At 36.8% G+C, this 13,572-nt stretch overlaps 1 protein-coding gene across 1 annotated transcript in view; it reads left to right on the top strand.

Annotated features, from left to right (window-relative positions):
* The window catches only part of DIP-lambda (Dpr-interacting protein lambda), a 164,994-nt gene that overhangs the window by 125,667 nt on the left and 25,755 nt on the right, over positions 1-13,572 (top strand). The window contains exon 3 of the mRNA XM_018509354.1: positions 7,012-7,114. Coding sequence (XP_018364856.1) covers positions 7,060-7,114 — 55 coding nt within the window. The 5' untranslated portion in view covers positions 7,012-7,059. The remainder of the gene's footprint in view (positions 1-7,011; positions 7,115-13,572) is intronic.

Raw genomic sequence — 13,572 nt, forward strand, 5'->3', positions numbered from 1 at the left:
AAGTAACGAAATCGTCCAGACAAAATTGATTCGATAATAATGGCTAACATAAAATACGGTTGCGATGGCAGAATGGATTAAGCCATTCGTAAGCGTTTGTTTGTATCAAATTTCTGCTAATATTTAAAAGTATTCCGTGATTCCTCCTGTCTTTTCTCTGTGCGCGAGAGAAATGATATCAAATTTTTAAATATATATCTTCAATCTCGCGTTGCGATGATATAGTTTACGACAAAGGTAATATAGCAGAGGATATTTTTGTAGACACGTGTTGTCTATGCGGTGACATTGAACCCGCTAAAAATTCAAACCGTGTTTGCATCGTTTTGCATTTACGAGACCAGACCTGGCACCTCGACTTTAAATGTGGGTACCGAGAGGCTAAGAATTCGCCATGGGCGAATATTAAGAGCGCAGGTGCCCGTGCGCACGCCTAACAATCGAATTAATGTTTCAAGATTTATCACGCGTATATCCGGAGAGAGAGGCGCGGAAAGCAATTAGGACGGCGTGTGCCGGTCGCCAATTTGTACGGTTTACGTCGTTACGAACGAATAAATCCCAGAGCCCGTCGCTGTCGTTACTGTGAAGATTAGATTAACTGTCTCTTCATTTCGTGAGCAGAGACAGTTATTACCGCCGCAGGGCGTCTCGCGCCGAGAGTAATCGTCCGATCGTGCGCGTTCTCGTCCATAAACGTTCCGCATGGTGAGGCTTCCACTTACTTCACGTTTCCCTCTACCTCACCGCGATTCCAAGGCTTTACGGGCTTTATAGCTTACGATTAAAAGCAATACCGCTTCGGAGAGATGCGTCTACAGTTTCTCGATAACATGCGACTCGAGATGCGAATGCGATTCTATTAAGCGTCATCCGTATGCTATTGATATATGTAGATGGTTACTTTGATACGAAGGAGATGAATTTAACTGTTTCGCGGATGTTGCTTGAATGCATGTTTAATCCTTCAACGTTGCACCGCGTATAACATATTGCGGTATGCTGTACTCATCTAATTTGGTTGCTTATAACTTTCATAATAATGAACATTGTAAAAAAATTTTTTTTTAATCAAAACGTTAGACATTGTGTGCCCTGGTAAAACGCGTGATTTGCATGATGTATTGTTTTATCCTTGTTTAACATTCGGTGAACAACAATGATAAAATGATAAATCAAACGCAACTAGTAAAAATCATAAGGGATCGGACACGATGAAAGGAATAAGAATAGAACTTTACACTATCCATCCTAAATTACTTCCGACCTTGATATTGATCTTGATCTTCAGGAGGTTAAGATCGTTGATTTTTCGCAACGCTCACTACTTGTTTTAACAAGTTATTAACAAATAAAATCGATAATATTTTTAACAATATTTTACCATTTATTTATTACTAAATAATACAAAATTATTTATTGGGTAAGAAGCCATTATTTTAAAGAATTGTGGTATTTATTCATTCATCGATCTAACAGATTTTAACCATCACACTATTTGTGAAAAAGTCATAAACGATCAAAGTGTTATTTTATATAATAAAATATTTTCTGCTTTAAAAACAGAAATTCTCTACTTTAAAACATAAATTCTCTGCTCTAAAAACACAAAAATTATATAAGAAAATGATTTTGTGTTTTCAAAATGTTTTTAAAGCAGAGAATTTGTTTTCGTGTGAAAAAATAATAAAATAAAATTTCGACGCTATTAATAACTTTTTAACTAGTAGCGAGCGCCGTGAAAGATCAATGATCTTTACCTCCTTGTAGGTCAGTCGGAAGTCATTTGAGGCGTAAATTTATAGTTTTACCGGAATAAGGAATAGGAATAGGGAATAACACACAAGTAATTTCAACCTATCAGAAATCGTGTAACAATGCACAATTTCTGGTATTCTGGATAAATTCAAATTTATTTATTGTCTGTTTGTTATTCCCTATTCCTTTTTCCGTTTATTATGTCTGAGTCCTAATAATGCCAAACACATGTAGGTATTTTTATTAATAAAAAAAGTTATAAGCAATGGGGAAAACATTGGAAAGGCATTGAAAAAAGATAGCTGGGAACGCTATACCGAAAAAGTGCTTAAGAGTTAAATATAATATCGGAAAATTGAGTAATTAACAGTATAGATTTAAGATAAAATTAATTGGTTGTTCCTGTAATCCAAAAATTTTTATCTTTACTTTCCAAGCAGAATAACAGGTTATGCTAACATTAAAATGATTGGACGTTAAAATGGTAACTGATCGAAAAGTGATTTTTAATAACCATTTTGAAGTCATTTTGATGGCATAATTTTTTCATTCTTTTGGGCTGATCCACTATCTAATAAATTTATCCTGAGTGGTAATATTTGAAAAAATGATTACTCGATCACGAGGATATTAATTGTGGCTTCGAATAACGGGACGGTGCTCGAGCACGCAGTATACATACAAAGATGTATGATAAGACACGAGTCTCCATATTGGCCGTTGTGTACTCTTTGCGGAGGTATTCGCGTCTCTATTAAACGTCGTCTTCGATCCTTTATTTACAGTCGGCTATCAGCTTGCAGTCGGCATTCAAAGAAATTGGTCTCCAGACATGACTACGCGATCGATCGTGGATGTATAAATTGTCTTGGAGCTATGGTACCTTTTTTTTCAATTACGGATATCTTGAGACCAACTCGAATCTTCCATCCAGCTAGAATTTTTCGCAACTCCGTCATTTACAGCATTAAATATCTCGGTGGCAACACTTCCAACTTAAAATCCGATTAAAATCAAATCACATGAAATTAAGTTAAGCACAAGACTTCGTTATACAATTCCGTCTCTGTAGTGATTTTGCGAATTAAAATTTTATTTTTCATCGCTTTTAATTTACAAGTTTTACATAATTACAAAACAATCGCCTATAATTATTGTCTTGGATTGTGGTATATATCCGTGGACAATAATTTCACCTCCTGGATCTAATAAAAGCAAGTTCTGAAAAACCTTATTCTGTTGTGCTGCAAAAATCATATATGTGACAGTTATATTTATACGTATTTGCTTTACGATATTTATATATACATATATATGGCTTTCACATATATGATTCTTATAGTAGAACAAGAGAGGCACTTTCAGCATTTGTTTTAATAGATCTACATGGAAAAGACGGTTTTGTTGAAGTATCTAAAAATTTAAGTACTTAGGTACAAATTCGAAAATAATGTTATTGGACTATTAAAATAATTATGTAGGAACGCGCTCAAACAGATTGCTAAAATATTAAAATTTTCTGCAACATTGCTCATCATGAGATTTCTACATTATTTTGGTCCAATACAATTATTTTCGAATCTGTATCTAACTAAAATTTTTTGATACTTCAGCAAAATATTTTTTCCGTGTAAGAAGTAATGAATCATTGAGTACATGATAATCGTATGACGATAGATCGACAATGTAATTTATACTGTATAATCGAAGGTAAGTATGCTACTTTTCGCTTCACTATCTTATAGTCTTGAAACCAACAACAATAAACAATATTGGGATATTTCTCATTTCGATTATCAAAGTAGTATCTATATCTAGATTGAGAACTAGGAGGGTCCGCCTTCTCTCTTTTCCTCCGTACTCGCCAACGCGAAATGTGGAGTCGCGTTGGCCATACGCGCGCGACTTCTTATCACCGACGCGTTCAATGCATAAAGCATAAAGTTCGTATCTCATGCATACATTCATAGAACCGTCGGTGCGGCAACGATGGCGGGAGCGAGACGAAAGTCATAACTTACGGTGCGTCCCCACGCCTCTCTGTTCCCCCTACCGGTACACGTATCCCACCCCCCCATAACCACCGTCGTCCCGCTCTCGGGAGTATCGAAACACCCGCAAAATCACCGGAGGGTGACTGAGGCACGTATGACTGAGGCTGGTACCTCCTCTCGGAGGTTCTCGGTGCGCTCAAAATTCCATTTTCCCACGGAAAAATTCCATTTTTCCATCGGGGCACCTCCTCACCTTTTCTCTCTCGCTCCCCCGTTCTCGACCGATTCATTGAAAAATAGTCCACTTACCGCGGCCTCTTTTTGCGATAAATCAATCGCGCCTTTCCGAGTGTGCCCCATATAACCATCCCTTTCCGCTCTCCATCTTTTCCATCTTTCATTTTTCTTCGGCACAGCCCTCTTCCTCCGGGCGCGCCTCGATGCATATAGGTTTGGATTGTCTTCCGAGATGACTGCTGACAAATAGCGAATCGATCCGTCACCACCGCGCATCGCGCATCGGCCGTTACGCCATAAAGCTGCCGCAACAAAGCGTCGTTTTGATGCTTTATGGGCATCGCGTCGCATCGCCGACCGTTGGCGGGATGACGTTGTCGGAATGGATGTGCGTGGTGGCTTGTATTGGCCGCCTAAAGAGAAAGAGAGAGAGTGTGTGTGTGTGTGTGTTCGTTTAGTGGATGAACCGAAACGTCGAGCGCGCGTTGCGACAGCCACGTTCCGTGTTCTGACGCTTATTCGTTCGCGTCGCGTTTTCATGCAAACTCGACGCGGACAACGAATTTTACTCTTGTATGGGATGCACGATAGAATTTTGAAGGCCTTCTAAAAGTTGGATTCTCTCTCGTCAGCCTTGGAACGTCGTCATGCCCGTGTAAGCAACTAATACGCGGGAAATTTCTTGTTAATTTTAAAACGCTTACATTTAAGTGTTTCAGAAAAGTTCTTTTACGATTTCCTGTAAAATATCTGTAGTCGATACCTCCGTGACAAATGTAGACTGAAAACACGAAACAACGTAAATGTTATTTTGTAAAAATGCTGTATTTATTCTCTTCGTTACTGTCTATATGTGCGAATTGTAACAAAAGGATGATTTTGTTGAAGTATCTAAAAGTTAAGTTGGATACAGATCTGAAAATAATTTTGTTGAACTAAATAAAATAATTATGTAGGAAACTCGGGCATGACGAGCAATGCTGCAAAAAGTTGTTATATTCTAGCAATCAGCTTGTGCGTTCTACATAATATAATAATTATTTTGATAATCCAACCAAACTGTTTTTAGATTTGCATTTAATTAAATTTTTTAATACTTTAGCAAAATCATTCTTTCTCTTATTTTAATTAATTCTATTGTTAGCGAATCGAGATAAAGTCGGGCGAAAAGTAGATGCTTCTCCACGCTAAGACTCGATTCACCTGTTTTTACGTACATTGTTCTGCTTGCACTATTAGTGCATCGCTAGAAATTGTAAATCTCGGAGGTAATGGTGGATCGCAGATTGATCTGCGTTGGAAGCAGGTGCGGCCAGTGCAGGATCGATAGCCTCGTCGACACTTTCTTTCATCGCGTGACATGCAAGGGAATAAAAATTCCTCATCCGCGGTTTTATCGACATCGTGGAATGAGTTGGCGGATGTTCCGTCGACGAGGAAAAAGCGTGCTGCCGCAGGACGCAGAAAGAATGATGCGTTATCTGACGCAAGAATTCCACAAAAGACACCCTCTGAACACTCATCCATTCTTTTATCACAAATCGATATTCAAAAATTTCGTATCACATGCATATAGTTAAACATGTACACATACATCTATGATTTAATATTAAACAATTGAATTTTATTGTAATAATTGTGATTTTCTGACTTACAGTATGTACAATATATATACATATACATTCAATTTTCGGATACACAAGTTTTTAAAAAGTTTTGTCAGAGGATTGGAAAAGTTTGAAACATTAAAGTTTTTCGTCTCATAGCGTTTACTTCCAAAATAGTGTTTGAAAAGTTGAAAAAAAGCAGTAATATGATAAAAGAAAATGTGGATTGTGCCAATAGTATTAGTCCACCTTAGAAAACAGCTTCAAGTACGACAAAGATTAAATATACTTCACTTTGTATACAACTTGTAACTTCGCGAAAGCTTACCTTTATTCTGTTTGTGTTGTTTATATTGTGAACTTTATGGGAAAATTGCTAATAAAATAGATAAATTCTTTCTTCTACACTCTTGTTTTTTTTTTTAATTTAAATTTAAAATATGCAACTATTATTTATTTAATATTCTTAGATACTTTCTTCTTGTATTTTCCTACGTCTATTTTTGCTCCTTTTTCTATTCAAGAAAATTCTTTTGGAAATATTTTCTTTATTATCCTCTTTAATTTTTAGCTGATATTGCGAGAAGGAATCTTGCAGCGGATGCTCCTTGCGTGTTCTTTGCTAATGTTTAATCGGTTTTTACGCTTCATTGTTCATATGCGCCCGTTCGTAAGAGCCGAATCGCGCACGAATGCACGCGTACGATGCTTTCGTGATCTTTAACCATTTTGGAATAACGAGGGGACGCCTCTCTCAACGTAACTCCCTTAATTGGTGATAGGATAACTACGAGGTGGTCATTAATTACAGTCGGCGAACCCGTAGCGTTGTGGTTAGTTTGCTTCGAAGCTACTTTCGATCTCTCGCTCCCTCTTCCTCTCCGCTTCCACTGAACCCTCTTACGGCTACTCCCCTTTTCTCCCTCGTCAATCCTTTCCCCCTTTACGAAGGGTATCGAAAGAGTTAAAATGAACGATAATTAAAATTGACGTTCTCTGTCTCTCTCTTTCTTTCAAGTCAAAAAAGAATAAAATAAAAAAACAGGAAACAAATGATGTGTGATGGGGATTAGAACAAGAAACAAATCTTTCACGTGTTTACTTACAAGCGTACAAATAAATCAGAAGCTGAGGTGAATAAGTTTTCTTCCGACTGATTCAACTTATTGATACAAACGACGTATGATGCGAATTAATAAAAGAAACAAATTTCTCGTGCTTACTCATAAGCACACAGGTAAACCTGAAGCTGTACACAATTATTATTACGCTCTATTCAAGTTATATTGACAAATATTTTATATTTTGAAAACTATTTCAATACATTTCAATGTTGAGCTTTTCATTTGTTAGCGTTGATGACTATCGACAATTATTGCACATTTATTGAAAAATATTTCTCTCTCCATTTCCAGATCGCCGACTGGTGTCCCGAAGACTCATCAGAAAACTGGTCGACTCTCATGGCAGCGCGGAAACTCGCAGCCCTCTTCGCCGCGGTCCTGCAACTTTGCTTATGTGAGTGAGTCTTCCTTCCTCTTCGTATTTGCATGGTCCTCGTAATTCACTTTGGTCGTTCGAGACATCTTGAAGCAAATTTTGAATATAAGAATTCACACAAAGTATAATCCTAACTTCGTAAGAAATAATTTTGTTGTTATTATTTAATGCATGTTTATGATTCGACGATAATCGAAGTAGTAAGATCCCAAGTTAAATCAACTATCTAGATAAGCTAGAGAGAGGCTATTTCAGCGTCTCGTCTTGGGCGGAAAATTCTGATCATTCTTGTGGCGTTTATCATTCTCGACTTTCTCGCGATATCATCCGGAAGTCATGGTATTTCCGAGCACAGGAGAGCTACGGCGGTTCTCATAATTTGATGAAAGACCCGAGACGAAACGAAGGAAACGAAATGGACCGTCGTAACGACGAGAGAGTCGCGTCATACCGTTGTGACGAGAAAAAAGATGATATTGAAAGACCAAGGAAACGGATGAATCGAAGGGACGATCGCAGGCGTCACTTTCAACCGCACCGACTTTCATGAGGAAGCCAGAAACTCCCGATGTCGTACAACAACTTTCCTCCGCGATATTGTTTGTTCTGACGACAGCGGGTGTACTGAACCGTTACGAGAATAACGCTCGAATATTTGCTGCGGAATATGATGTAAATATGGAGATAGTTATGACTAGATGGCGGATATAAAAGAGTCGTGTGCGATATTTTATAGGATGTTTATTTGAACCATCGACATTTCTGTCATTTATAACAGACATTTCAGACATTCCTTTAGGCGAAAGTAAAGAGTTTACATTGCCATTCATTGGTGTTTTTCCTCTCTCGGCTATGTAAAATTATTATTTTTTATAACAATTCAAAATTATATAAAACAAATTGACATATGGCGTTTTAAAAATGCCTAATTCATATTTTCAATTATCCCGTGTTTCGAATCAAGATGCATGTAGCACATGATGAAGAATGTAAATTTATCGATGTCTATATTTCTTTAATTACTGTCTCTATAATGTCGGATTAAATTTGTTTCCGATTGCTTTGAAATTCATGTGTTGCCCTCAATCAAAAGAGAGTTCCACGTGTTACGATAAACTTTATGTAATCTATCCTTGAGGCCCTTTTATGTATCAGGCCCTAGGCCCTCGACAAATAATCCGTTACTCTGTCTATGAGCTTTTCTCGAGTCGGCGAAGTTCCGTTGTAAGCCGCGGCCGTAAGACGCAACGGATGTTGCCTCGCCGGCCGTTCTCGCTCGCCTCTGAATCTCTTACTCGGTTATATCCGCGCTGCGGTGGCGGTGGTGCCGCAACGACCCTACCCAGGACGATACATCGTCAGGGGTAGCCCCGGCGCGAGAGAGTTTGTAGGATCCACTTAAATCCACCGTGATTTACTCGGGCACGCCGCGTCCAAACCACCCCCCTACCCCCCTCGCATCTCCGCCTCTACAGCGGGATGCAGCCGCAGCCGCAATAAGTAACCAGGCTTCGGGCTTTTCGGAAACGCCGATGGAAAGCGTTAAGGAGGATTCGTCAGCTGACGGTTAGCCCTTAATACTAAAATCGCTGATGGTGCTATTTTGGCTCCGCTAATCATTTCATTATTTTTGTTAGATATACAGTACAGAATATTAAAATAATATATGAATGTAATACAGGTATTCTATGATATAAATAATAAATACTGTACTGTTTTTACTAACCGAAGACAAGGATAGGAAACCAATTACTAAAATAGTACCTTCAGCCAGTTCTAGTAAGATGCCATCGGCGATTTTAGTGTCAAGGATCGGCAAGAGTGACGAGCCACCTCATTTGCACTTCATTTGTGGTGTAGATACAAACCTGCTTTCTACCTTATTTTGTCGCGTAGAAGAAATATTTTGCCATGGAATCTTTTTTAGCTTATGTTTTGCGAAGTCTGCTAAAGAGTCGAATTTTGCAATTTTATTCTTAAAAATGTTATAATAAATAAAATTATCTGCATTTCAGCTATATTATAATGTAAATCGAGTGAAATATCAGAATGAATTTCTGTTTTGCGGATAAAATAAGACTCGTTTTCAGCAGATATAATCCATCTTTAAGTGTTTATACGCTTAAAAGTGGACTTATATTTAATACTTCTTTTCCTATAAGAGGCTATTGAATTAATTGTATTTCTACTAATTTTTTAGATTTTAATTTTCAGACTTAATACTTTTAATTGTTTTCACTATTGTTATTTTTTTAATTGTTTAATTAATCCTTTTCTGTTCTTTTCCGGTATGTTTATTGTTGTGCGAGATATCGCTGCGAATTTCTCTAAAGCAAAAGAATCGCGCAGATAGAAATCGCGACGTTTCTTTGACTGAGTTTCTAAGTTGATTATGTAATAGTGTATACGGGTAAAAATTCTGTGAGTATTAAAGGGTCGATTCTTTTGTCTGCCGAGAATTAAAAGAAAGAGGCCGCTCGAAGGGATTAGTTGAGGGCGTAATTAATTTCGGTGGTACTTCTTATTTTTAACCGGCGGTCTTATTATTGCCCCGCCGCTTTCTTTATTTCACTTCCGATACTTTGTTCAGCCCTTTTCCGAGGGTTGAAGGCGAGATCGTACGAAATAGTATTACAGTACTTCTTTGAATCGAGGGAATTTACGAGATTTTTGCGGAGTACGTTTCAACCTTGTCTGTTTAAGTTACGAGTCGCGGCGAGAGAAAAAAAAGATATTTCTTTTTTTTATTACAACGCGAAAAAATAGCGTTACCAATGTTTGTCTGCGCGAATATTGACACAAAATTCTCTCGCACGCTGCGTTACATCATTAAGTTCGCAATTTTTCTCGATTTATTTTGTTATTTGTATTTTTTGCTTTTGGAAACGTTAATTAACGACATATCTCACTGAGCACACGAATACTATTGCAAAAATACGTCGCACGATGGTATAATCGTGATTAATATAATAAATAATAATTACAAATGCAAACGTAATGCACTCGCCTAATGTTGCAATCCTTGTAACCGTAATATTTCTATCCCCTTTTCCGTGTATCTAAAAATATTACTTTACAGCCATGATGCGCATTTCCCTCCCCTCCTTTAATCTCGCAATACTCTTTCGATATGTTCAATCTGCGTTTAAAAAAAAAGAGCGGTAAAATTTTTATCCGCACTTTTACATCAAATCCATAAAAATTCAAGTCAAAATGGAAAAAGATTAATATTATTTTATGGCTTCATGGTGAAAAATTGAATGTATTAATCAATATTTCGTTACGTTTTTAAATTGCGCCGTGACATCGGCTATTCTTATTCCAATGCACTACAGTCGCATTATTCTTTGGCATTTTTCATAGATTTCCGATATATGTCAGGAATGAAATTTGCATTTTAACTGAGGGACTGCAGTTTATTTCATCATAAATTCACCAAACAAAGAAATTAAATAAATTGACCTTTCAATATGTCTAACTAGATGTAAAAAATACTACTAATAACATATTATTTTGATTATCACAATCTTCAATTGGTAAAATAATATCAAGTTTTTTCTTCTTCAGTTACTGATATCAAAATAAATATTTTTAAGAAAATTATTTTTTCCAGATAAACACAATTTCAGCCGATATATGTAAATTATTCCGACATTAACTATTTTTTTATTTATAAGATCGCAAGTGATTGTATTTTCGTTGATGATCGAACCACATGTTTTCTGGCGAGATTTACGAGCTCCTTCCTCCTTGAGTTGGCAAAAATCTTTTATATCAGCTTTCGGCTTCGGCGAATCCTTCGCGGGTCACACGGGGAGGGGTACCACTTCGATTCGCTCCATCTTCATCGGTGGTCGATGGCGCTGATGACACGCGGGAGAGAGTGCCAGCTTCCATTTTCAATATCGCGTCGACAGTCACCTTCAGGATTCTCGCCTTCACGGCGGATCCTACGAGTCTTGGGCGTCCGTCATTGCTCGCGACGTTATCAGCGTATTCACCGCGCCAGTTGCCGCGTCGATTTCTATGCGGATGTACGTACGTATTGAAATGCAATAAACTGAATTGAAATCAAATATCCGAACCATCGTTGCTAAAAAAAAAAATATGTTATCTTATCGTTCGATCCTATTTCACTGGAATCAATATCGTCAATCAATTATTTAATCATGAAAAATAGTTTATATTTTTAATTTAATATTGTATTATATTCGTAAAATATATATTATATTTATCATTAATTTAATATTTACTTATGGAAGATGATGAAAAAAGTGTATATATAAAAATTACTAAAAAGGATATAAATATTATGTTTTTCAATGCTGAGTTTCTCAGGAAATATTTTAATGTTCTGATTGTTCGACAGATTTGCAGTCAACTTTTCTTATATTAAAAATTCAACGAAAGATTGGATAGGTTGCGCTTGCGTAAATTTTGAAGGATTTACCGATGATACATATATTGAAGTTCCATACGTTGTTTATAATTAAATATCGCGAGATACGTAATTCTCATAAAATAGCAGTACGATAAGTTACGTGTGTAAACATCGAGCGTTTTCATTACGGAAGCTTAACCCATTCGTTATACCAAGCTTGCGATTTTCGGGCATACAAAGGGACATAATTTATGAGAGGGAGAGACCGGAGAGAGAGAGAGACATATAAAGATGCGCATTTTCATTAAACGTTCATCATCAAATTAATTTTTATGTCGACATATCGGATATTTATGTTTATCGGAGATTATATGAAATTTCATTCTCTCTCTCCTCGCGAGAGCGTTCAAAAGCAGGACAAACACACTAAGAATATGTTTTTAATGTTACATCGCGATGTTATCAAGTGTGCTATCGTTGAAGTTTGCGCAGGACGCATGTAATCCGCGTAATCCGTCAAGCAAGGTGGACGTAACTGGCACAGCACGATATGGACGAAGTTCGTTTTGGACTATCCGACGCCGGCCGACACCGGAATAATTGGAAATGTCATGACAATTGCTCACTGAATGCCGCCGTAACTCCACCGTTGACTAATGCAAATGGATATATTCAAATTCTATCGGAGAATTAATAATTTTCGCTCGTATTGACCAGCGGCATCGTATGATAGCGACATATCGCGTTGTCAAACTTAACAAGGCCGATACTGTATTGTATGTTATTAATATCATCATCAAACTTAAGAGACGTTTCCGAACCGATTCCTCGCTCAGTCTTTAGCTAACTAACTTATACTTTCTTCTCTCTCCTTCAGTTGCTCAGTATTTCACATTAAGTAAAAGGTTTTACTGAAAAAGAGAAAGGTTTATTTTGAATTGAAAAGGACAATATATAAGTTCTTATGATTTAATTGCACGAGACTCGCCTGTAAAATATTCTTCATGTTTAATCTCTTACGACGATTATTTTTTTCCACATTTTTTCCTCCGAGAAAAATCTATTCTACATTGAGCAAAGGATTATCACTAAAATGAAGTTTCTGGAACACCTTTTTTGACGGCAATCTGTGTGTTCTCGAATTCTTCGCTGAAGATGCATCGACGTTCGCGTCACAGAGCTGCATTATTCGCGTTCACACATCTGCCGGAAGATTTTAATGGGTGAACCGTTTGAAACGCGTCGAATATGTTACAGATATTTCACTCTGTCGCGAATTATACACGCGCTTATATTTTTCCCCGTAATTGTTCGCATGTCCGCGAGCAATGCGCCGTAATTAAATTAATCGCGGATGAGTGTCGCGTCAATGCGAAAATCGTGATAATACGATTTTTGGGAAGAGAGAAAGAGAAAGAGAAAAACAGCAGGAAAATTCTAGGATCATACAACGAGGTTTCGCATATCGTAGTCAGAGCACCTATCATGGAACAAGTGGAATGGATTCCGATCGAAGTTATCTTGTTTTCCTTAGAAAACACAATAGAAATCTAGGGAATAATTGAATAATTCCGATCGGAATCTATTCCAAATAATTTCATAATACGTACCCTGAACATTTATACTTGATTTTTATGAGAATAAAAAAGTGAGCGATAACCGCGAAGTAACCTACGTACACTCAAAAAAGTGATATTGCAGTTACAGTGAAAATGATCTAAGTATGAAAAATAGCTAAAATGGATAAATTTCTAGCGAGTACTATTATATTGGATATATATTGCACCTAATCATATAGATGACAGAGATAGAATTTATATTTGTGCTATAAATTCTATGCGTACACGGAGAAAAATAATTTAGAGATGGATACCTTACAAGACTGGTAAAAATATTCTGGCTATTTTTTACCGAATTTGTGATAAATTTTATTTGCCTAAAAGTAAAAATACCGGAGATTTAAGATAAAAAGTACATTATGATTATAGTACATCATTTCAAGTGACTATATATTATCTTACAGTAAAATAAATTATACTTTCAGTAAAATAAATTATACTTACGGTAAAGTAAATCGTACTATTTTCAAGATTGA

The sequence above is a fragment of the Trachymyrmex cornetzi genome, unplaced genomic scaffold (genome assembly GCF_001594075.2).
Source record: "Trachymyrmex cornetzi isolate Tcor2-1 unplaced genomic scaffold, Tcor1.1 scaffold299, whole genome shotgun sequence".
NCBI classification, from domain to species: Eukaryota; Metazoa; Arthropoda; class Insecta; order Hymenoptera; family Formicidae; genus Trachymyrmex; species Trachymyrmex cornetzi.